At 43.5% G+C, this 26,222-nt stretch overlaps 1 protein-coding gene across 4 annotated transcripts in view; it reads right to left on the bottom strand.

The window, feature by feature from the left end:
* Positions 1-21,700: 21,700 nt before the first annotated feature.
* agap1 (ArfGAP with GTPase domain, ankyrin repeat and PH domain 1) overlaps positions 21,701-26,222 on the bottom strand; it is a 786,550-nt gene continuing 782,028 nt past the window's right edge. For all 4 annotated transcript variants that reach the window (XM_069934384.1, XM_069934385.1, XM_069934382.1 and 1 more), the window contains one exon: positions 21,701-25,133. In XM_069934384.1, the coding sequence (XP_069790485.1) occupies positions 24,912-25,133 (222 nt within the window). In that variant the 3' untranslated portion in view covers positions 21,701-24,911. The remainder of the gene's footprint in view (positions 25,134-26,222) is intronic.

The raw sequence follows: 26,222 nt of genomic DNA, 5'->3' as shown, positions 1-26,222 counted from the left end.
AAATGGCACATTTTTGCTAATTAATATAGCCACTCCTCTTGCTTTTGAATTATACGATGCTGCTGTTACATGTCCTACCCAATCTCTCTTTAATTTCTTGTGCTCCAATTCAGTTAAATGTGTTTCTTGGACAAATGCTATATCTATTTTTTCCTTTTTCAGTAAATTTAGTAGTTTCTTCCTTTTAATTTGGTTATGTATTCCATTAATATTTAGAGTCATATAGTTCAGCGTAGCCATTTTATATTTTGTTTATCTTCTCTTTCCGTTTTTCCATCATTACCTTTCCTCCTTTTCCATTTCTGTTTTCTTATTTTCAACTCTTTACCAGACAACATTCCTACAACATCCAACATTTTCCTTATTCTCCTATTTCTATCTTCTTTATCCCCAATCTCCCCTTCCCCTCCTGAGTTGCCCTTTATCCCTTGTCGGACAACCACATCTCCCCTCTCCATTTGGATTTGCGAATCCACTCGCAAGCGTCAACTGATTTTGCAGTGACCGCTCTTTTCCCCCCACCCAGCCCCCCCCAGAAAAGATTTCGTTTTTTATATGTCACAAAGGTCACTCTTTTAGTTCCCTCCTTATTCTCTCTATTCCATTACCTTCCCTTATTAATTCTTGTCTATACTTTCTATGTTTTCCTCTAATTACAGATACTTTCACATATGCCCATTGTCTCTATTCACTCTTATACCTCTTTACCCGCATACATATCAATCGTGGTCATTTTTACCCTCCTTACCCGTCTTCATCCCTCAGTCTATTTTTGTCTTTACCCACATACATATCAATCGTGATAATTTTTGCTCTCATTACCCGTCTTCATCCCTCAGTCTATTTTTGTAATTGTTCTGCAAATTTTCGTGCTTCTTCTGGATCCGAGAATAGTCTGTTTTGTTGTCCTGGAATAAATATTTTCAATACCGCAGGATGCTTCAGTGTAAATTTATATCCTTTCTTCCATAAAATCGCTTTTGCTGCATTGAACTCTTTTCTCTTCTTTAGGAGTTCAAAGCTTATATCTGAATAAATGAAGATTTTTTGCCCTTTATACTCCAGTGGTTTGTTGCCCTCTCTTACTTTTTCCATTGTCTTCTCCAGTACCTTTTCTCTTGTAGTATATCTTAGGAATTTTACTACAATAGATCTTGGTTTTTGTTGTGGTTGTGGTTTAGGGGCCAATGCTCTATGTGCCCTTTCTATTTCCATTTCTTGCTGTAGTTCTGGACATCCTAGGGCCTTAGGGATCCATTCTTTTATAAACTCCCTCATATTCTTGCCTTCTACATCTTCCTTAAGGCCCACTATCTTTATGTTATTTCTTCTGTTATAATTTTCCATTATATCTATTTTTTGGGCTAGTAATTCTTGTGTCTCTTTAGTTTTTTTATTAGATTCCTCCAATTTCTTTTTTAAGTCTTCTACCTCCATTTCTGCTGCTATTGCCCGTTCTTCCATCTTGTCCATTTTTTTCCCCATTTCTGTTAAGGTCATATCCATTTTATTTATTTTCTTTTCTGTGTTGTTTATTCTTCTTCTTAAATCATTGAATTCCTGTGTTTGCCATTCTTTAAATGACTCCATGTATCCTCTAACAAGAGCAAGTACCTCCTTTACCTTGCCTATCTTTTCTTCTTCTATTTCCCTGTACTCTTCCTCTTCCTCTTCTTCTTCCTCTAGGTTGACCATCTGTTGTTTCTTTGCTGCCCTTTCCTCCTCTTCTTTCTTGTTTCTATTGTCTTCTGTGGTCTCTTCTTGCTGCAGGTGTTCTGCAGCTGTCGTTGCCGGCTGTGGAGATCGACTCCCCAGCTGGTCCCCCCTCCCGTCGGTGTGTTTTTTTGTATGCGCGGTTGCGCACTTTTACTCGGCTCTGTGAGCCATTGTTGTAGTTCTTTTTCTACCGACCTGAGGTAGTGGGGTCTTCTCTCCACAGCGGGCCTCTTCGGACAGGTAAGGCCTTCACCTTTTTCCTCCGTTGTCTTCTCTTCCTCTCTTCTTTCCGTTGATTTTGATTTTTCTCCTTTTGTCTCCATCTTCTTTCCACCTTTATACTCACTTTTCTTTAACTTGTATTTCTGTGCCTTTGTATTTTCTCTTGTTTTTCCCGACTTTTCTGGAGAGGGCTGGAGTTCACCGTCCGGCCACTACTCCATCACGTGACTCCTCCGAGAAGGCTTTGTTGAGGAGGTTGCTGTTAGAAGATCTGCAACAAGTTAGTACGGATTTAGTGGGTGGGTGAGCAGAGAGCACAGGTGAATATTCACTATTGAGGTCGTGTACGTAGAACATAGAACATTGCAACAGTACGTCACAGTACAGGCCCTTCAGCCCATGATGTTCTACCAACCTGTGTAAACCAACTCCACCACAATTTAATTTTTCCCTGCTTCATACCTAGAGCACTCTATTTTTCTTGCATCCATGTGCCCATCCAAGAATCTTTTGAATGCCCCTCTTGTGCCAGTCACCACCACCATGATCAGCAATGTTTTCCAGGCACCACCACTCTCTGTGTACCAGTTAGCATACAATAGCTGCAGAAAACTTTTAAACTTCAGAGGAACAGAGTTTCAGAGGTGATATATGATTCATACATGATATTAAGTTCCATATTCAGAGTTACCAATTTCCAGGTAGTTTATTCTCCAACAGCTTCTTGAGACTTTGAATGCCAAATTAGTATTTATGTACAGTATACCTGGTGCACTAAATGAATTCAGACTCACACCATTAGGTAACATTAGCATTGAATTAATTTACTGGTTTTGCTCATCACTCATTCTCATCATCTTATCTTCCGTGTGGCAATGTGTACAAGGGTGGCTGATTGGGACCAAACAGGAGTGAAAAGGTCCTTTCACACAGGTGGCAGAGGTGCAGGGATGCTATAGCATTAATTGTTCTTGAGGTTACATGTCAACACTATACACACAGGATATGCTGGACCCCCATTTTCCGCACAAATTAGATCCAGACGAAAGTGCAGCACAGCAGGGATCACCAATCAGGAACTACTTTGAGTGCTCAAGGCAATCCTGAGCGACTGGATTCTCAAATAAATGTTCCAGAACTGCTGCACAGAGTACCTTTTTAAACTCACAAATGGATGAATTATTTCTTCTTTCTTTTGGCTCTTTTTTAAAAATAGTGTACAATATTCTTTGGATGGTAGATGTCAAAATTCAGTTCTTTTAATTGTCTGTCTTGTACTCAATGAGCACTGAACAATGATTGCACCAGTTCCCCAACTCCAGCTTTATTTCTCTTTGGATCTTATGCCCATTATAAAGCCCTTCGGACTTTTGAAATTCATCTGTTGAATTACCTCAGTGTTTACATTCACTTAACCATAATTTTAATGCAGCTATCCCAGGCCACTGCACAGGAAGGTAAGCAGTCCAAATTCATCGTACAGCTACATAAGGAGCTTGATTGTCGTATTAGCTTCTGAGAACATCTCAAAGGAGGTAAGGAAGCGGGGAAAGGTTTCGGGAAGAAATCTGATCCAGGGTCTGGGAAATAAGCAATTAGTGAAGTAGCAGAATTCCATCATGTCCTCACATCGCATAACAAAAATGCAGTCAGCGAATGCACTCGCACCCATGTTGATCCCATGGGAGAGAAATGCGCTATGATCAACTGTGGTAAAGCCAGCAGCCAGATCAAGAAAGATAAGGAGATGTGGTTGATTTAGGAATACATCATCAGGAAAATGGAAAGCCCTGATGTGCAGTGTGGGTGCAAGTTAAACCTCTACGTGAAGAGTTGCAGTGAAACCTCAGAGTGGAATGAGGGAAGTTAGTTAAGAGTTTGTTGAGGGTTTCCTTTTCAACGGAGAGTTGAGAGAGGTGACGTGTAAAGTGCATGCAGAGAAGATCACCACTCTCAACTACCTATTTAAAAGTTGCTGTTACAAGTACCAATTCAGAAACTTGAGCACATAATTGAGACTGACACTCCACTGAGGGAGGTGCTGCACTGTTAGAGGTGCAATCTAATGCATTTGTCAATGTCTCAGAATCAGAGAGAGATATCACGCAGAAACAGGCTCCACTGAGTCTCCATTGACCATTAAGGACCATTTGAATTAACTCTATTTCATTCTCCCCAAATTCCTATCAACTCCGCCCAGATTCCACTGCTCGCTTATGCACTGGGGGCAATTTACAGTGGCTGATTAATGTACTGAGCCTACCTTCTTTAGGGTGTGGGAGGAACTTTGGAACACCCCCAAGGAAACCCACACGGTCACAGGGCAAAATTTCATAGAGACAGCACCTATTCCGTGCTGCTTGACTAAAGTGGCCCAAGATCAGGTTCGAGTGGTGCTTTCTGGTCCTGTGAGACTGCGGCCAATGTTTTCCACACCATTAGGTGATAGACGAGCAGGATAACTCTTCCTGGTGTCCTGACCAACATTTATCCCTCAAACAACATCAACAAGACAAAAGTCCTCTCATTATCTTGTGGCAAGTTGGATGCTGGGTTTCTAATGCATGACAGTAAATACACTTCAACGAGAATGTACTGACTTTAAAGTGATCTAGGACATCAGGAGGCTGTGAGCAGAAGGATAAAAAGAAATTTTTTTTTTCTTTCATTACAGGCTCTGACCTCCCTTCCATTGAAGACATCTATGTGAGGCGCTGCCTCAAGAAGGCAGCCAACATCATAAAGGACCCCCATCACCCTGGTCACCACCTCTTCTCACTGCTACCTTCAACCAACACCTCTAGGTTTCCAACAGCTATCAAGCTCTTGAACCTCCCCTTGTTATTTTGATCAGCAAATACTCCAACACCAGGAAAGGATTTTTTGCACTATTGTGTCACTTTTCTTTATGCTAGGATTACTGTGAATATTTATTATCCATTTATCTATATGTTTATTGTTCTGTTTCAATTCAATTAGGTTTCACTATTGTGGTTAGTTTTTATAAACAGTAAATATCTGTTTAGCTACTGCAAGTAAGAATTTTGGTGCATATATACATTGTACACTAAACTCATTATATTTATTCAGATGATTCACTGTGAGCAGCAGGTTTGTCCAAGAAAACATGATTAGTATAGCGGTTAGCACAATGCTATTACTTCATTAATGCCCCAGGTTCAAATCCAGTGCTGTCTGTAAAGAGTTCCTATGTTCTGCCCATGCCCTGCATGGGCTTCCTCCAGGTGCTCCAGTTTCCTCCCACATTCCAAACCCTTTCAGGTTCAGTAGGTTAATTGGTCACATGGGTATAATTGGGCAGTGCAGGATCATGAGCCAGAAGGGCCTGTTACCATGCTGTATCTCTAAATTTAAAAAAACCAAATTGGATCAGATGGGATCAGGAGGCTAATGGGTGACCTTATTGAGGTTTATAAAATTATGTGAGACATATACTGGATCAACAGAATAGTTTTTCCAGAGCAGGGACACTCCTAAGGTGAGAGGGGAGATATTTAATGGAGATCTGAGGATTTGCTTTTTCACACAAAGGGTTATGAGTAACTGGAATGAGCCGATAGCATCAGGTACAATATTTAAAAGATATCTGAACATATATTTGGAGAGGAAAAGAGGAGAGGGATATGGGCCTCATGTGGGCAAATAGGAATTATTACGGACAGGCATCATGGTCAGCATGGGTGAGGTGGGCAGGTGGACCACTCTACTCCTACAGTGGGCAACTAACCTCAGCTTGAACTGTTAATTTACTTGGTATCTTCCATCTGGAGGGTTGTCTGCAGCTCCAGAAACTGGCACAGCTCAGGAAGTGGTTGGCACAACACCACTGTGGTGATACAACCACAACACTGGCCACACTCCTACCAGCCTACTGCAGGGAGCAACCACTGTACCTGTACCTGGGAGGCTGGGACTGGTGTAAATGGAAAATTAAATGCCCCTAAATAGAATTCTTTAAAATGAAGGTGCTTGGCAGGGAGGACAGAGGGAAGGTGTTATCCACTTGTGGGAGGACCCATAAATCCAGCGAGAAATATATCTGACAAGGAATTCAGGAATGACTTTGCTTCCACTATGATGACAATATAGAGCTTGTTATCGTGGATAATTACACCAGGGAAATAGGCCATTCAGCCCATCGAGTTTCTTCCACTCATTTACACAAATCCTTCATTCATCTAATTTCTTTTCTCCAACATTCTCACCAAATTCCCCAGATTCTTCCCCTCAATTGCCACTCCTGCCTTTGGGAGGTGAGAGGAAATTGCAGCACCCAGACCAAACCCACATGGTCACAGGGGGAACATGCACCTACAAGTCCCAGCACTCGAGGTGAGGATCCATCCTGTTTTAATGTAATTTTAATTTTTTTTAACATTTTGTGTTACAGCACAGTATCAGGCCCTTTTGGCCCACAAATACACTAATGAACCTACAAACCCTGTACGGAAACCCACACGGGGAGAACGTACTGAGCCAGATTCAAAAATGGGCCCCAGATGCTGTAATAGTTGTGATGCACTGTGGTGCAGCAAGCAAATACAAAACACGAGAAGGCTGTAATTATAGGCTTTAATCAGCTCAAACCCGATACACATCAATCTTAATATCTTTGCTGGCTCCACGTGTACCTGGCTGTCCTTTGCTGGTTCCATGGATCCGACTGACCCTGGGAGGGGCTGGATCAAGTCTATATACAGGCCAGTGATTGACAGCCGACCAGGTGGGGCCAGCCTCCCAGGTACAGGTACAGTGGTTGCTCCCTGCAGTAGGCTGGTAGGAGTGTGGCCAGTGTTGTGGTTGTATCACCACAGAGGTGTTGTGCCAACCACTTTGTGAGCTGTGCCAGTTTCTGGAGCTGCACAGCTGTACTACTGTAGACCCTTCCGTCAAAGCCCCTTGTGTAGTTGGAACCCTTTCTTTTCTTTGCTGCAATTTACTATTGAATCTGCTTCAATTGGGGGATTGATTTCCAAACCATAACAAGGAAACGATTACGACTCGAGTTGGAATTCTGCACTTTTGTCAACATATGTCCCTACAGACTTACTTAAAAAGATAGATCTTTTTCACAAGATAAGTCTCGACATTTAAAACTGAATCAGAATTTTATTGTCACGAACGAGTCATGAAATTCAGAGTTTGTGGTAGCATCACAGTGTAAACATTCAAATTATGACCATCTTACGACATTACTATATAAAACAAAATAGTCCACACAAATTAAGGCAGTGCCTTTGATTCTTTGATTATTCAAGAATCTGATGGTAACGGGGAAGAAACTGTCCTTGTGCTGCTGAGGGCTCGCCTTTAGGCTTCTGTACCTTTATCCCAATGGTAGCAGAGTGAAGAGGGCATGGCCTGGGTGGTGGGGGGTGTTTGAGGATAGAAGCTGCTTTTTTAAGAGATCACCTCGTAGATGTTCTCTGGAGATTATTCTTGTCCTGAGAGTCGGCGTCTCCATACCGATGCAACCAGCCAGAATGCTCTCCACGGTACAGCTGTAGAAGTTTACAAAAGTCTTCGGTGACATACCAAATCTCCTCAGACACCTCTCAAAGTACAGCCCTATACCACACAAAGAACAACTTGATTGATTGGAAGATCATTTTGTTGAGCACTTTTGCTCTGCCTGCTGCAAGAGCAAAGATCGCCCCGTGGCCTACCACTTCAATTGCACACCCCATAGACACACTATCATGTCTTTCCATGACCACGTACTGCCAAGACGAGTCTACTTGTAAATTGGACAAACAATACCTTACATTGCGTCTCAGCAGTCATCAACTAGATGGCATCAATATTGACTTCTCCAATTTCCAACAACCCCCTCTCTCTCTTTTCTTTATCCCTCTGACTCCCCTCTTCCAATGCCCCACTCTCTTTCCTTCCTTCTCCTATCAGAGGGGCTCAGGCCCTAAATATTGATTGCCTTTTGCTTTGTACAGATTCTGGGTGCCCTGCTGAGTTTCTGCAGCACTTTTGTGTACAGAACTAAACCCAGACTTCTGTTAACCTCAAGACAACTGCAGTGAACTGGGATTCACTGGTAGTGTGTTGTGCTGATGGCTGGCTCCGCTTCCCAGCTCCGCCTCATCTGCTCATATATAACCCTGGTTTCCTGCCTAAACCCAGAACCCTTCCGAAGACTACTGTGAGACCCATAGTTATAAGCTAATAAAAGTGTTTATTCACGCTACAATTTTATTAGCTTATTCCTTAAATGATGGAAGTGCTACTCCAGCCAGTTATGCTACTGATAGACCCTCTTACCCCCGATGTGGCTGAAGAGTTCACATACTGGCTAGACTGCTTCCAGGCCTACCTGAACGTGACCAGAGACGTCTTCCACACTGATGAACTCAGGATGGTCCGCACTCATTTTGAGGGTAGGAACGAAAGGGTATGCAGTCATCAGGGACTGCACTACACATGACGTGTTGAAGGCTCGGTATCTGAAATCGTAAAATGAGGTCGTAGCAAGACACTGACTTGCTCTACGTTGCCAGCAGCAAGGAGAAACCATAGATGACTACCTGCTGGATCTGCAAACGCTTGCCAAGAAGTGCAGGTACGAAGCGGCTACAGGCCGCGTTCGTGAGGAAGAACAGATCCGGGACACTCTAGTCGCGGGAGTCCACACGAGGTACATGAGGCAGCGACTGATCGAGTCCGGAAAGAAGGACCTGATTAATCACATCGAGCTGGCCAAATCACTGGAATAGGCCAAGCTCGAAGCCAGCAAGCCCGCTCACCCAGGTGAGCTCTTCCAAGGACCGGCTGCTCCCACTACCACAGACCTAATGGCTGCCGCTTCCCGTGCTAGGGAACGCTTTTTTTGCAGTAAGAGCCAACGTCCCTGATCTCGTTGCCTGGCTAAAGAATCATTGTGTTCCAGCTGTGGCAATAAAAGGCATTGGGCAAGGGTTTGCCACGTCAGGGGAAGCCCGGAGACGTCCACGGCCTGTACTGCTCCCGGATCTGATTCAGGCCCTGAGCCGTCTACCTCAAATTCACCCGAACCCACTTGCTGCGCTACACGCCGACGGAGGGTGGCAGTGAGGAAATGGTGCAAAAAGGCTCGACGGCCATCTTGCCATGACCCAAATTCAAACTCTGCGTCAGCATTGTCGGAGGAGGAAGGAGGGCGGCCTTCTTGCCACGCCAAGAGGTCAACACCATCTTACCAACACAGGGCAACCCAGGATGGTGGGGGCCACTTGAGTGAGGATCATGGAGTCTCTGGGGACCAAGCCTCAATGATCCTAGATCAGGACAGACCTCACCAGCTCATTAACTCCATAATGACTGTGAAGGTAAACGGACATTTCACTAAATGCCTGATTGATACGGACTCTACTGAAAGCTTCAAGACTTACGCACTGTACAAAAATACAGCCTGAAGATGTATCCTTCCAATTACTGCATATTTCTCATGTTTCATTCGCATTTTATGCACGTTCAACAACATTGTATAGTACATCTGTCATTTGAAGGGGGGGATTTCTGTAAAATTTGCTTGATGAACAGTGTGCTCTGATGTTGTTGGGTCTAGACTTCCTGTGTCACAAAAGCATGATCTTGGAGTATTCCAGTCCTCTCCCCTCTGTAATGGTTTGGAATGGAGGGCCCCTAAAATCAGAACCCACATGCAGCCACTCCACAATGAATATCAACCTCCCCTCCTCTCTTCCCAAATCTGTCCTCAGACTTCAAACCTATTGCTACCAAGAGCAGGAGGTACAGTACAGCAGACCAAAATTTTATACAGTCTGAGACACAACATCTGCTCGATGAAGGTATCATCGAACCTAGCACCAGCCTGTGGAGAGCACAAGTGGTCATGGTAAAAGGGGTAAGTCCATGGTAATGATTGACTATAGGCAAACTGTTAATCGGTACCCACTCTTGGACGCTTACCCACCTCCCTCTTTTTTTTTAAACTTTATTTAAAAACTTACCCCCCTCCCTCGAATTTTGGACATGGTGAATGATATAGCACAGTATCGAATCTATTTGATTATCAACCTGAAAGCTGCTTATCACCAGCTGCCAATCCATTCCAAGGACCATCCATATTTGAAGCTAACGGTCATCTCTATCAATTCCAGGACACCAATCTTCAGAGTTTTCTCCACATGGCAAAAGCTTTGATCCTCACAACTCTGACAAGTACGTGTTCAGGACTAAACGGCTGGCTATCCTTGGCTATGTGGTGGAGAATGGCATCACTGGCCCCGGTCCCGATAGGATGTTTCCCCTGTTAGAGCTCCCCATTCCCAGGACCACAAAGATTTTGAGGAGATGCCTGGGATTTTCTCATGTTACACCTAGTGGATTTCTCAATACGCTGTTAAAATTCACCCTCTCTTAAAAGCCATTAATTTTCCCCTCTTAGCTGAAGCCCAAACGGCTTTTAACTACCTCCGGTAACAGATTGCGAAAGCCGCCATGCATGCGGTGGATGAGAATGTACCTTTCCAAGTGGAAAGTGACGGTTTGGACATAGCCCTGGCTGCTACCCTCAACCAGGCGGGCAGGCCGGTTTAATTTTTTTCTTGGCTATTACAAGGCCATGAGCTCTGGAACTCCTCTGTGGAAAATGAGGCTCAAGCCATTGTAGAAGCTGTGAGGCACTGGAGACACTACCTGGCTGGTAGAAGGTTTACAATCCTCACTGACCAATGCTCTGTTGCACTCGTTCAATAATGTCAAGAGGGGAAAAATCAAAAATGATAAGATTGCTAGGTGGAGGATCGAGCTCCAATTATGGCATTGCCTATTGGCCAGGAGCTCTTAATGACCCTCCAGATGCCTTATCCAGAGGAAGCTGTGCCTCTGCACACACCAGCCAACTGCAGTCTCTTCATAATGAGCTCTGCCATCCAGGGGTCACCCATATGGCTCATTTGCCAAGGCACACAATCTGCCCTGCTCCAGGGAAGACATCAGGGAAATGATCAAGTCTTGCCAGGTTTGCGTGGAGTGCAAGCCGCACTTCTACTGCACCTCAAAGGCGCACCTGATCAAGTCATCCAGGCCCTTCGAACGGCTCAGTGTTGATTTTAAGGGACCTCTCCCCTCCACGATAGGGAACACCTTCTTCCTCTCTGTCATTCACGAGTACTCCCACTTCCCGTTCACTATTCCATGTCCAGACACATCCACTTCATCAGTCATAAAGGCCCTAGACTCCATTTTTGCTCTATACAAGTATCCCGGCTATATACATAGTGACCAGGGCTCATCCTTTATGAATGACAAGCTACGTCAATATCTGCTGGTGAGGGGCATCGCATCCAGCAGGACTACTAACTACAGTCCCCAGGGGAACGGGCAGGTTGAAAAGGAGAACGCCGTGGTCTGGAAGGCTGTCAAACTGGCTCTGAAGTCAAAAGGCCTTCCAGATTCACGCTGGCAGGAAGTCCTTCCTATGGTGCTCCATTCCATCTGGTCGCTACTATGTTCTGCAACCAATGCTACTCCTCATGAGCTCCTATTCAATTTCGAAAAAAGGTTGGCATCAGAAACTCCCTACCTGGCTCACCACTCCTGGTCCAGTCCTTCTCAGGAAGCAAGATTGATCCCCTGGTGGAAAGGGTGAAACTGCTCCACGCCAATCCCATGTACGCCTATGTGGAATACCCAGATGGCAGGGAGGACACTGGCACCTGCTGGAACAGAGACTCCATTGCATCAAGTGCCCTGCGAGCCACTGAACTCATTCTCGCCAGCCCCAGTCAGGGCCTCAGGGATTCAGATTCAGGAGTAAAGTCCATCCCCCTCCACCTTTGAGCAGGAGACCCAGCCCTCCTCCCCTCCCTCACAAGGGGACTAAGAGACCCAAAGAGTCCAAGGCCCACCGGTGCCAAGGTTCTCCACCAGGATATCCAGACCCTTGGACCACTTAAATCTGTAAATAACTGTATATTTTTCAACTTTTTTTTCGGAACCCATGTTCTCTGTTTTCATTCATAGACCCTAACTTCTACAGGAAGGGGTGAATGCAGTGAACTGGGATTCACTGGTAATGTGTTGCGCTGATGGCTGGCTCTGCCTCCCAGCTCCACCCCCATCTGCTCACATATAACCCCGCCTAAAGCCAGAACCATTCTGAAGACTACTGTGAAACCCTACCCTCAGTTATAAACTAATAAAAGAGTTTGTTTCCCTCCAGTCGTGAGAGCTTTTATTCACGCTATAACAACTTTATATTTTGGTTTATGAATGCAGCCTTTCAAACACAATATTGTACATGTTTATTGTGTAGGCTAAGTTAGGCAGCAGGCAGGTAAACTGGATTAGTAACGGTGTGGGTAGCAAGTTTGGAGCATCCAGGTACGATTTATTTTATCATTCCTAACAGTCATAATTTGTTATTGAAACTAAAGCCTGAACAGTTTTTTTAAAAAAAATTATAATACTTATCCAGTTTTTCCAGATAACAATCAAAGAATCTCCCAAAATGGATTTAAAAAAACCTCATGCCTTCTTTGGCTTGGCTTCGCGGACGAAGATTTATGGAGGGGGTAAAAAGTCCACGTCAGCTGCAGGCTCGTTTGTGGCTGACAAGTCCGATGCGGGACAGGCAGACACGGTTGCAGCGGTTGCAGGGGAAAATTGGTTGGTTGGGGTTGGGTGTTGGGTTTTTCCTCCTTTGCCTTTTGTCAGTAATGATAACACAATTCTGGTCCTTTTCCCTCTGCCAGTGACCTTAAATCTGCATCCTCCTGCAGGGGAAACAGTTTTTTGCCAATCTACATTATGAAACTCCCTGGTAAGGAATCAAGTTTAATTTTGATTGAAAAGGATTGTTCCGATGGTTCAAAATGTCTGAAACATTACAGGGAGGTTGACAAGGGTACGTGATTTGGAAGCCCGGTAAAGTGAATGTTGTTTTTTTCATTCAGCTGAGGGGATGTTAACAGCTCCTGGAGTGTGTCTACATGTAATTGATGTAATCCTGTCACTACCACTGCTGTCACTTCAAGAAATGAACTGATAGGTTTATATCAGTGGCTTGAAAGACACACAATATCCTGAGCAACACAGTATGAGAATATGTCCCAGACACATGTTGAGAGATGCAGTTCCTTCTACTTTCTTCCCTGCTGGACTGTATCAACTTCTAAATTCATTGTTAAATTTAAATGTGTAGACACTGCATGGTTAAAGAACCCTTCTGGCTCATGAGCCTGTGCAGCCCAAATACACCTGTGTGACCAATCAACTGACTAACCCGTACGCATTTTGAATATGGGAGGAAACCGGAGCACCTAGAAGAAACACACACCGTTACAGGGAGAATGTCCTTACAGACAGTGCCAGATTTGAATACAGTCACTGTAATATGCTATGCTAATCATGCTACATTAATGTGGATGCCTCAAGTTTTTTATGACATGTAAGTATCTCGGAGTGGTTTACTGTTTAAATTTGGTCTGACTTTAAGAAGGGTATAGATAAGGAAAATAATTATAACCCTCGTCTAGGGTCGGGTGAGAGGGGAAAGATTTACAAGGGACTTGAAGGACACCTTCTTCACATAGAAGATGGTGGGTAGATGTAACAAGGTGCTAAAGGAAGTGGTAGAGGTGGAGACAATAACAAGATTTAAAGACATTTAGACAGATACATGTAGAGGAAAGGGTTGGAGAGATATGAGTTGAAGGCTTCTTCACATAGAAGGTGGTGGGTAGATGTAACAAGGTGCCAAAGGAAGTGGTAGGGGTGGAGACAATAACAAGATTTAAAGACATTTAGACAGATACATGTAGAGGGAAGGGTTGGAGAGATATGAGTTGAAGGTAGGCAAATGGGATGTTTAGTCTCATTTAGAAGGGTCTGTTTCTATGTCGCAGAACTCAATAACTCAATATGCTGCTGAGTTTGGACCCAGGTGATGATCTGATCACAACCATGGCCGGAGTTTAATGGGTGGTAGAGATGTTTTGAGGGCTCATGGATGGTGACAATCCTAGCGTGGACAGGGTTGTTGCGAGAAGCTTCCCAAAGGTCACGGAGTTTGGATGTTGAATCTTTGTGCCCCACAACTGGTGACCATTGACCATATCTTGTTCCAAGGCTCTGAAATATCCCATCTGGCTTTCACCCTTTTTGAGATGCTACTTACAAATATGACCAGACTTATTTGGTTTGCAGTTGAATTTGGTCTGAGCTTTGGTCTATTTTGTCCTATTAGCAGTTACTGCTGAGTTCCCCTTTCTTTGATGGTGATCAACCAGTCTTCTCCAATCTGCTGACATATTGTAAACTGGTCTCCATGCAATAATCTCATTACAACGACAGAGAGAGGGGCAATATAAGAGCAAGGGCTGGGCACAAGGCTTGCAGGTTCCATTCAAAAATCTTGGGGGAAATGCTTGTACCCCACTCTCCTCCTTCCACCAAATTTAAACTGGTCCCTTCCCACTTTGCTCCCAACCTGAAACATTGACAGCCACTTCTCTCAATCGATGAACCCTCACCTGCTGTGGGGTGACCACTTTGCTAGTTGCTCCCAACAGATCCCTTCCTCACTAGGTCTATGACTGCTTTACTCTTTGACCCTTCAGCTTGCACCCTTTTGAGGTGACTGAAAAGATTCTGCCTTTGCTCCATACCCATTGATCTCTCTGTGCCCCCACACTTTTGTATTGTGTCTTACTTTGAATTGTCAGGCCTGATTGCATTGAACAGTGGAACAGGCCTGAAGGGCTGAATGGCCTTCTGCTCACATTACCTATGCTTAAATGTCAACTATTCTGCTTGCCACACAACCTCTATCACGTTTTCTTTGCCGCATGTAACAACAGAATTGAACTTCAGTCGCTCCAGCTTCTTGTTGTTTCCTCAAGATTCTGGCATCTGCAGTTCTTGTGTTTTCCTTCAACTGGTTGTAGTTTGACACGTGGAATGAATTGGCGGCTTTTATTTCCCCCCCCCCCCCACCCCCACAGGCGGCTGCTCCCTGTAAATTTGGCTGTAGCCAGATGTTATGAGCAGGCAATTGACTAGAGGGCAAAGACATGTCAGGCAATGGGCACCAACTCTAATCTGGCAGGAGTCAATGGAAGACAATTAGGGGAGGAATGTTTAGCCGTCGGGATTGAATCCAACAGTAATGTATACATCCCTTGAGGTCAGTTAGTTCAGATCGGGAATCTCAGCCAGGGTTCTCTTGATCTCAGTAGGTCAACGGCATGTGAAGGTTTTTGCGATGCATTTATAATTTTAATATGATTGATGTTATGACAAATCAGAATTTAAAATGCATTTCTGTAGCGAATGAGACTTTATCGTCATATATCATCAGTATAATGTACAGGTGTACTGAAGTTCTAGCATTCTGCTGCTGCACGGGTACCAACTACAAAAGTATAAATGACCACAATATGCCAAGAACCAGAAAAAGGGATAATAAATATCAAAAAATACATCAAGAAATATTCACAGTTGGAGTGAGTGCTAAAAAATGTGTCATTTCAGTTGTATAGATAGATCTTTTGGTGCTCCTGTAATGGTTTATGGTTAGGGTTAGGGTAGTCCAGGGAGATTTGAGAGTCTGATAGGTGTTGGTGGGGGGGGGGGGGGGGGAAACACTCTTAAACTAGAGGTTTGGACTTCAAGCTTCTGTACCTTCTGCCTGAAGGTTGCAGTGAGAAGAGAATGAGACTAGGGGATGTCTCAGGATGTTAGCTCCAAAAAGAACTCAGACCACAAACAGAGACTGGAGGTATGCAAGACAAATCACACCCAGCATACAGTACAGAGGGAATGTTACAGCACGAATTATGCCTGAGGGGGGAGGGCGGTTGAGTGTTTAACAGGTTCCCTATGCTCTCTGGGGTGGATGCAAAAGAGAAAATTACATCTTCTTTACCCCAACAAGCAGCAGAGTTACTCCTGCTTTAACAACCACCACTCAAGAAGCACAGCATTATGTTATTACCACGCATCTGTTGGTGTGAGCTTGCAGGGCATGATTTGACCAGCACATGAAAAGTAATTCATTATTTGCAAACGTATTGTGACAGGCTCGGGTTGTTACAAGCTCTGTTCAAATGCAAGTCTTTATATCTGCGTTCTTGAGGAGAAAGGGCCCCACATTGTTCCGGCAGAAGTTAAATCCAGTGTGGGGTGTTGTGAAGCTAGGAGTTCAATTGCCCTGTTTTATGTAACTTCATGCATGGTCAGGCCAGGGAGGAAAGGGTTAGATAAGAAACTCTTAATTTACAGGCAATCAGATTATTGTCGAGTCTGTCCTGCCCACTGAACAAAAGTCTCAGGAAAGATATTCTGCTCTCCCTTTGTGTATCCCAGTGGGACACGTTATAATAAGGATTCCGGGGGGTTTCAATGCCAGATATCACCATCCTTAGGGTAATCTGATTAACAATAAAATTGCCCAATGAGTTATAATTAGAACCCCGTGGATTTCATGGAAATTTTTGCTGAAATTCACAGACACATCATTCTTCATATTTAGTCGCAGACCAGAGATAAGAAGTAAACAATTGTACTTCCTTCAATATCTAATGAGAAATGTAATTATTCTAAACATATATCATTACACTCTTCACAAACAGTAAATACAGAGCATCATCATCCACCAAATTGATAATTAATGATGACAATTCTTTCTTGTTGCAGAATAAAGTGTTTCCTGTTTGTTTACTTCTTACAAAAAATAGTCATCTATTTTATATTTTTTTGATGGCATTATTTTAAAGCTATTTTTTATGGTCGTGTGATGGCTACACAGATTTATAGAGAACTTACAGCATAGTTACAAGCCAATCTTTTGACGAAGGTTATACTTCAAGTGATCTATCTGTGAAGGGATGGATAGCTAATATAAATCTCACTGGTCAGATTTACGGAGAATCCAAATAGAAAAGAATCACACTGCCAGCTTTGTAACCTGATCTGTGCTGAGTTACTTGCTCTTATTGAAATGGGGAATGGCTTTTTCTTGGCCTTTTGCAGTTCAGATGGATTGTGGGGAACTCCACAGGAAGGGAGTTCCAGGATGAAGGACAATGTCCTGCATTAAATTGATGAAAATAAAAGCGAGGAGTCATTAAAAACTTTTACAAATCTCAGTCCCTCAAACTGGCTTCAGACAAACACCAGCTTCGGAGAAACCCAGAGGGAAGCCATGCAAATTGCACACAGACAGTGCCCAAGGCCAGGATTGAACCCGAGTGTTGTAGCACAATGCTGCCCTGTGTCAAGTACTGAATCAAATGGTATCTAATGAACATTTTTTTTTTAACCTGTGCTTTGCACAATATCCTGAGTCACGAACCAAATCGCCTAATGTGTGGCTTGCAGGAGAAGTCATTCAACCAACCCAGGGATCCACCCAGGGCAGTAAATACTGAGCAAAGGGGCAAGGGGCAAGAAAGCCAACCTCAGTGTTAACTATAGCCCAAGCAACAAACAAATCTTACTTTTGGACTGTGTTCTACAGCTAGTGGGCTGCAGGTGAATTGGAAGTATTCTCTTGGCCCTGCTGTCTGTACTCATGTGGTGGTAGATAGATACTATGGATCTGCAGGCATTGGCCAAGAAGATCCTGTGAAGAGCTGCAGTATATATGGGCCTGTTTTATCTCCAGAAATTGAGTGGGTCAGTTGCATTGTCAATGCATTATTTACTCAATCATGGAAAAGTACAGCACAGTACATCCCTTTAGCCCATAATGTCGTACTGTCCTAAATAAACCTATTCCACATCAATCTAACCCTTCCCAACCTCACAGCCCATAGCCCCCTTTCTTTTTTTTGAACTTAACTTATATTCCCACATGCTGTCATATCACGTGAGCATCCAAACAAAATACATAGATCACATAACAGATGTATAGAGCACATCAATCTATCTTATTCGAGTTCTGTTCATAGATGCATCACATATTTGGGCACCCAATTAACCTCATTCATTATGCAGTCACCTATATATTTAACCATACACTTCTTCATATGCCCATTGTGGCACTTTCGAGCTTAAATAGGAGAGAATCTGAGTAAATTTTATTGAATGTATCATTGTGCCGTCACTCCATGCACTGTAAACAATCACAATCTCATCTGTACACATTACTCCAATTACATGTAGAGCGCACCGGTCGAACTCCTCCCCACCACTGAAATTACAGAGAGGTTATATCCTTAGTCAATCTCGATAATATTACTGGTGACCACTTGATGTTGAAATCATCAGTCCTTAGTTGCCATTTAGCTGCTATGCTTTCCATCAAATATACACTTTTTAATCTTTCCGTCCATTGTTGGACAGTTGGTGGTTTTACATTTCTCCATTATACTGCAATCATCTTCTTTGCGATCAACAGCAACACCCCAAGTAGCCATGCCTGGTTTTTGGTTACTATATCCTCTGGACTCACTCCCAATATAAAATTTGCTGGCTCCAAAGGTAGGTCTACCCCCATGGTTTGCTTAATTTCCACCTGAATATCTCTCCAATATTGATATAGTTTGGGACAAAAAATATGGGTAAATCGCCAATCTTCCCGCATTCTCTCCAGCATAATTCTGAGGTGCTACTATCTCTCGCCAACACCTGAGGAGTCTTAGGTTCTCTCATTTTAATTTTCCATTCAAATTCCCTCCAGGTCGGGCTACATGTTAACGTGCGACCATCAGGGAATGTCTTTTCCCATATTCGGTAATACAAAGATTCATTTCCAATTCCCATTTCTGCTTTATTTCCATAGAGGTTCCTGTTATGTTATCTTGAAGCCACCTGTACAAGTGAGCTGTCAGTTTCTTCTTTATCAATAACTCCCTCCATTGTCAGCACAAAAAATCTTTTCTAGTGTAGATGGTATTTTACATATCTGCTCCCAATCTGCACGTGCCTCTAAGTCGTGCTACACTTGAAGGAATCTAAAAAAAAATCCACCCCCAACCAACCAAATTCTTTTTGAAGATTTTCATATGATTTCAAAATTTCCCCACAAAAAGCTGATCCACAATAGTTAGTCCTTTATCCTCCCATTTTCTAAAGCTGTTATCTACTTTTCCAGGTAGGAATTCTTGGATAGCTACTACTTTTAATGCTCTGGACAGACTTAAAAAGGTTTAGTTGTTTTCTTATGGACAACCAAGTTTTCATTGTGAATTTAATCCATTAATTATCTATTTTTAATTTCTTCCAGTTTACTTGGGCTTAGGAATTGTAGGTAGCCCTTCCAGAGAAATAGCCCACTCACCCAACCTGCTTCCATATCATTTGAAATCCGTTATCAGGGTCCTCAGTTGTGCTGCCCATTTGTAATATTTAATGTTGGGCAAAATTAAGGTCCCCTTTTTGTTTTAACAAAAGTCTTATGTCTAACTCCAGTTTTTAAAAAAAATTTTGCCATACAAATCTTGATATCAATTTGTCAAATACCATCACAGGAACTCCTATCGGCAAAGATTGAAATAAAAAAATATAGTCTGGGCAAAACATTCTTTCGGACAGTTTAAATTCTACCAATTACTGGTAAGGGGATAATCTCCCATCTGAACATATCTTTCTTTATCTCCTTCAATAACTTTCCATAATTGGCTTCCCAGTTTTAAGATGGAGGGAGTGATAGCAAGGCCTAGGTATCTGAAAACCTCTCTCCTTCTGATATTCATGTGCCTACGAATCTTTTAAATGTCCCCATTGTACAAGTCTCCACCACCATGCCCGCCAATGCCTTCCGGGCACCCACCACTCTGTTTAAAAAAAAGCACCTCTGACATCTCCCCTAAACTTTCATCTACCTACCTTAAACAGATGTCATCTGGTATTGGCCATTGCCGCCCTGGGTAAAAGTTGCTGGTTGTTCACCCATCTTAATCTTGTAAATCTCCATTGTCACCTCTCATCCTCTGTTGTTCCAAAAAGAAAAGTTCTAGCTTGCTCAACCTTTCTTCATAAGACATGTTCTCCAGTCCATGCAGCATCCTGGTAAATCTCTTCTGCACCCTGTAAAGTTTTCACTTCTTTCCTGCAAAGAGGCGGCCAGAACTCAGTTGAGCCTGGAACACAATGGAGCCCAACAGTAAAGCAGGCTCCCTCCTGTTCCCTCTGAAACCAGGCAGAGGAAGCCTGGGGGCACCCTGGTTGGATCCATTCAAAATAAAGCATGTGGCCCCAATCAGGGTAGAGGGAGCAAGCTCCCAGGGAAGCAGACTGAACTCTGTGGCCCATTCATGTTTCCTCTTTATTTAGTTGTTTCTCTCATGCAACCCTTTTTGGAAGGGAACATTGGAGGGAAGGCAATTTTGGATGGAACATTTTCACTGACCAACCTCATGGCCATTCTCAATCTTTGTTTGGCTGTGGCCCCCTTAAGGACTCTGTTCAAAGTTTAGGGGCCCCCTTGTTGGTGAAGCAGTCAAGTTTAGTTGGTTTCTTCTGTACTTCTCTCTTACTGACTTCATCAAAGCATTTTAAAAATGGTAATGATTTCAGTTTGTGTTGTGGCTCCCATTGAGAATGGCTCCTCCTGAGAAACAGGTTGTACACGCAGTTGCTTAGTTGGGGCAATAATGCTGCCAATAAGAATTGCTCGGGTTTCCATTTACCTGGACTCTTTCGCACTCACCAGCAGCCCCAGCAAACTGGGAAACGTGGGTGTGGCTCCAGAGCCCGTCCTGCTCGTAGAAGAACCATTCTCACTGTACTCAGCATGAAAATGTGTGGTTGTGATCAAAGTTGCAGAGAGATCGAGTGCCTGTTTGGGTGCAGTATGACTCGATGGCTCTAAATGTAACAAGGGGTGTATGATACTTTGTATCATATTTATTTACTTTCTGAGACCTTACTGCATTGAGTTTTTACATAACAAAAACGTCTTTTAGTTAGGATTTGGCTATGTCTTTACAGATGATCAGCCTTGCATCTTGACAGAACTTATTTTAAAACTTCACGTGTGGGCTTTCCAGTCATTCCTTCCTGATGTCTAAAGCTTTGGGCCACACTTTCCATTAGATGGAATGAGTTTTGCTTTCAGCATCTCCCAGAGTGCTTTGCACCTCAGGAAGTACGTAGTGAACTGAAATATAGGAAATAAAACTGCCAAATTGAGCACCGGAAACTTACACAAACACCAACAAAAAGAAGATGGGAGTTATTAAAATTTATGTTTGAATGAATTGTTTTCTTGTCAGTAAGTAGTTTTGTTTTGTGTGCCATCCAGGCAATCAAATTCATACAACTAAGGCAACTCACACAACAGATATCCAACATTCAGTGGGTATGCAACCCATACAGTTGTTATCTAACACACACACACAGCAGACATCCATCTCACACACTGGGTATCAGGTCACACAGCAAGGATCTGACTAACACTTCAGGTATCTGACTCACAGAGCAGGTATCCAGGTTATACAGTGGGTATCTGACTCACTCAGCAGGTATCTGACTAACACAGCGGGCATCTGACTCAAATATAAGGTATCTGACTTATACAGGTCACACAGTGGGTATCCAGATGAAACAGTGGGGGGTATCTGACTCACACAGTGGATATCCACATCAGACATACAGTACAAATCTGACTCACATAGCAGGTATCTGATGCATATGGCAGGTAACCAGTTTACACAGTGAGTATCCAACATACAGCAGGTCTGAGATGTATATAATTTTCTAACCACAATTAAATTCTGTATAACGCCATGTTTTATGGAACCACCATTCTGAAAGCAATGTATCAAGAATTTTTTTTATTGAAAAGAGACATTTTACAATTACACATTTTAGCCTCCTTGCATTTCTTTACAGTCTTTAACAGAGTACTGTACAGATGACCTGCAAAATCTTGATACATACTGGTAGGGTCAATCATAACTCCACCTAATAAACTCCACTGGCAAAGTACAGCGAACGTCACACAGCTTTTATTATTACAAACATATAAATAAAGCATCTAGTCATCGCAAAACATGAACTGCCAAAATGAGGTAATATTAAACAAAATCATTCATTCTGATAGTGTCCATGTTGTACTTATTTACAATGAGAAATAACCGAGAGCTAATAGCTCTTTACAGATACATTCTAGGTTAGTGTAACAGCAGATAAACTGATTCCAGATACAGGAAACTCTGGCGCAGTTTATAAAGCACGATTAAGGATACATTTATATTTAGGCTTGGCACTCTTTAGGGCTGGAATCTCTAAACCAACCAGAAACTCAGGGATTACAAAACAGCAATGCTGAGAATGTACACCTCAGTACTCCAAAACCACAATCCAAATAAGGTGCTTGGATGTTGTTAAAGTGTGAAAACGATCCGATCACCAACAGCCACTGAAAAATATGTTACCTGTACATACTGTTTCCCTTTTGAGATGCTTTCTGGTAGAGTTGTCGATGGAGTGCTGGATTAATGATTTGGTCTGTGTGGTGTCGTGTCACATATACAGATTGTCAGACCAATGATGGGGGGGGGGGGGGAGGTCAAGGTGTTTTGGAAGAAAGAAACAGGGGGTTGGGGAGTTGGACCAACAGCTTGTGGCTTATGGGGATGGGACAGCATGGATTTTGAACAACAAGCCTGGATTTGGAGGAGTGTTAAAGCAATAACCTGGGACTTAGAGTTGAGTGGGAGCAAGGATTTAAAACTCATCCAATGCTTTGGACTGGTGACATAGAACCTGCTTATCCCAGAATATTACAGCAAATGTCAGTCAAAGGAGAACTAATTCCCTTGTTTGCTTTATTATACTCAGTAAACATAGGTCGTCAGCTTGGAACACAGAATTGCAGATTGGCACTGATAAGTCGACACTGGGGCATCAAAGCCCACACATGCTATTGGTTAACTACATGTAAACTGTGTGAAATTTGTGTCCACAAGTGTGCGTGGTTGCATTTTGTTCCTGTGCCTTGTTAGTTTGCTCTCCAAGATTCATGGTGTGCACTTCATGTCTATTTGAGTTCCATTAACTGTGATCCACAAGTCCGAGCAATACTCTGTAACACAGTATGATTTGGAACCAACCATACGAACCCCAAAACACACACACACACACACATACACACTCACTCACACCCCCCACCCCTGCAAACCTGTACACACACATATACTCCCATACACACCCCTGGATGTGCAGACTCATTCCTGAATGTGCAGACACTCCTAGAACCACACACCCCCCCCCCCCCCACACACACACACACTGCAATCCTGCAATGGATTGCCAGTAGTCGCTGACCATGGAGCATATCTGTGGGATGGGGGGATGGGGGTAGGGCAGTGGTGTTGGACTGGGAAACTATTCTCATGCGGAATTCATGAGTTTCACACAAAGATCCCACACCGCTGGCAAGGATCTTGTGCACTGGAAACAGGATGCCAGCTCACATACAGTGGTGAGTAGCAAGCCCCAGTGTGTCAGGAAAGGCCTGAGAGTCCCTTGCTGTTTTCTCCCAGTAAAGAATGAAGCCTAGATCTCTTGAACTTCTTCCAATTAAATGCAGCAATCCTATAGGCAGCGAGCGAATGTCATCAATTGGAACAATACATCTATATGGATGTTGCTGGAGTGTAAATATGACTGGAATTTAAATTGTCCATCACTAGCCGAAATCACTCTCAGTTTGTTCCCCATTCATGGACTTTATCCCCAACGCCCCCACCCCCCACCAAAAAGGCAGGATACATCACCAATGGAGTGACTCACAGGCAAATGCATCATTTTAGAGCAGATGGTGGAAGGAAATCCAATCCGAGTTTCAAGTAATTCCCTTCCCCTTCCAGAAAAAAAACTGGCTAAAATCTGAATGGAATGAACAATATTATGTACAACATATAAATACTATAGCATCAGAGTTTACATTATATTTACAAGCAGGGCAGAGAATCATTTTGGAAATATCTCACAAAACAAGGCAGTCAATCTATCCATTTTTGAAAAAGCTACCAATGACAGCTCAGGTCAGGAGGGCAGTGAGCTTGCAACTGAGAGAAGAGGCTAATGCTGATCAATTCCCTTTTATTTTCCCCAAACGAGCAGACAATACGATGCCTCCAGCCTTTTAATCACACAGGGTACAGCTTCGCATTGAGCACAGCACCTGGCTCCTGTTTTTTTTGCAACCAGCGATCTCCACTTACTAAACAGATTGCGTGGGAGGGAGGGGAGAGGCAGGACCCCATCGCCTATCTTTCAACAGGAAGAGGAACTAAAAATTAAACAGACGTTAAATTATGACAGTGAATTGAGGAAGGAGGGCTCAGCAGACTACAAAGAACATGACTTCTGTTTCTGCAAACATTGCAATCACATCCGAGCAGTCATTGAACCGTGCCATGTAACTACCTCCTCAGCTAATATGCTTTCCTCTATGACGACTAATCATGTTCTATTAAGCAGTGGTAATGCTGGAAGAACTCAACTATACAAGTGTAATGAAGCCAGTATTCTCCGTGGACAGATTAGCCACAAATGATTTGACACATACCATCATAGGAGCTTCAAACCTGACAAACTTTGTGCTCTCACCTGATTTATGCCAGTGAGGGCCCTTCCTAGAAGAGCTGAATCAACCTGTTTTGGTAGAGGTGAAATGTACTGGCAATTAATTGTTGATGCCTGAGCTTCCAATCCCTGCCCTGTTGACCCAGACAGGCTGAGAGCTTTTGAGGCAGTTCGTACTTCCGCCAGCTATCCTTCCACTGGGCGACTCCTGATGCTGCAGATCCATTGACTCTGCAGGGCCACGTGTGGTTTGTGTAGTGGGCTTGTATCTCCTCCTCACCCCAACCGCCCCCTCCACCTCCTTCAACCCCCACTTTCGTTGGTCCCTTCACCATTATTGCGTTCCCTTGAGAACTGAAGCCAGGGGTAGAATGAGGTTTCACAGATACAAGGCTGTACAGGGAGAGGTGCAGCGCTGTTCTCTAAAACGCTGAGCGAATCCGACAGGTTCTGGCTCAAATGACAGCAGGCAGTTTCGACTCGGCTTGCCTGCCCTTGTTGTTACTGTTTAGGTTGCTGGCCTTGCGGGACAAGTTGGGAGTGGCCAGCAGAATGAAATGTTCGTCGGGGCAGCCGTATTGGAGGAGAGTGTCGCTGCACTCCTGACTCATGGCTTGCTTGGCGTAGGCCAGAGGGGTGTTTCCGTGAGCATCGCGTGCTAGGACGTCCACTCCATACTGTTGGATCAAAACAGTAAGTTAGCATATAGATGGTAACATTCAGACCTGACAGAAGCTCTAACATAAAAAATAGGAGGCAGGAGTAGGTCATCACGCCTGTCAAGCCTGCTCCGTCCTTCAATTAGATCATATGATAGGCTCATCTCTACCTACCTGTCTTATCCCCATAGCCCTTAATTCTACAACGTAATAAAACATCTATCCTACCTCTATTTACTGAGGAAGCCCCCACTGCTTCAATGGTAATGAATTCCAAATTCACCACTCTCTTGGAAAAGCAGCTCCTCATCTTCGTCCTAAATCTACTACCCTGAATCTTGAGGCTATGTCCCCAGTTCAAGTCACCCACACTAATGCAAACAACTTAACTTCCTCTACCTTATCTATGCCTTTAATAAATTTATATGTTTCTATAAGATCCCCTCTTCTAAATTCCGAGTACAGCCCCAGTCAACTCAATCTCTCCTCATCGGCTAAGCCCTCTCATCTCTGGAATCAACTCAGTGAACCTCCTCTGCACGGCCTCCAAAGCCAGTACATCCTTCCTCTTGTCAGGAGACCAGAACTGCACGCAGTGCTCCAGATGTGGCTTCACCAGTACCTAGTCCACCATTCAACTAAATCACAGTTAACTGGGATTAAAAAAAATAAAACTGCTGGAGGAACTCAGCATGATAGTGGAAGAAAAAGGATGGTTGATGCTTTGGGTCAGAACCCTTCATCAACAGAGAGGCAAGATCTCGGTAGTAGTTAGCGCAACACTATGGGTGAGTGGTACGGTTTGTGTAGCAGTTAACAATATGCTATTACAGTGCGACTCATATTCAAATCTGGTGCTGTCTGTAAGGTGTTTGTACATTCTTCCCATGTCTACATGGGTCTCCTCTGGGTGCTCCGGTTTCCTCCCACCCTGCAAAAACGTACGGGGTCTGTAGATTAATTGGTCACGTGGGTGTATTTGGGTGGCATAGGTTCGTGGGATGGAGAGGCCTGTTACCATGCTGTATCTCAGAATTAAAAGTTAAAAATAAATTAATAAAAGAAAGCACACTCCTCGCCCTCTCTCTCTCTCTCATCATTGTCTGG

Source organism: Narcine bancroftii, chromosome 4 (assembly GCF_036971445.1).
Source record: "Narcine bancroftii isolate sNarBan1 chromosome 4, sNarBan1.hap1, whole genome shotgun sequence".
NCBI classification, from domain to species: domain Eukaryota; kingdom Metazoa; phylum Chordata; class Chondrichthyes; order Torpediniformes; family Narcinidae; genus Narcine; species Narcine bancroftii.
This window is presented reverse-complemented; position numbering and strand designations above follow the sequence as displayed.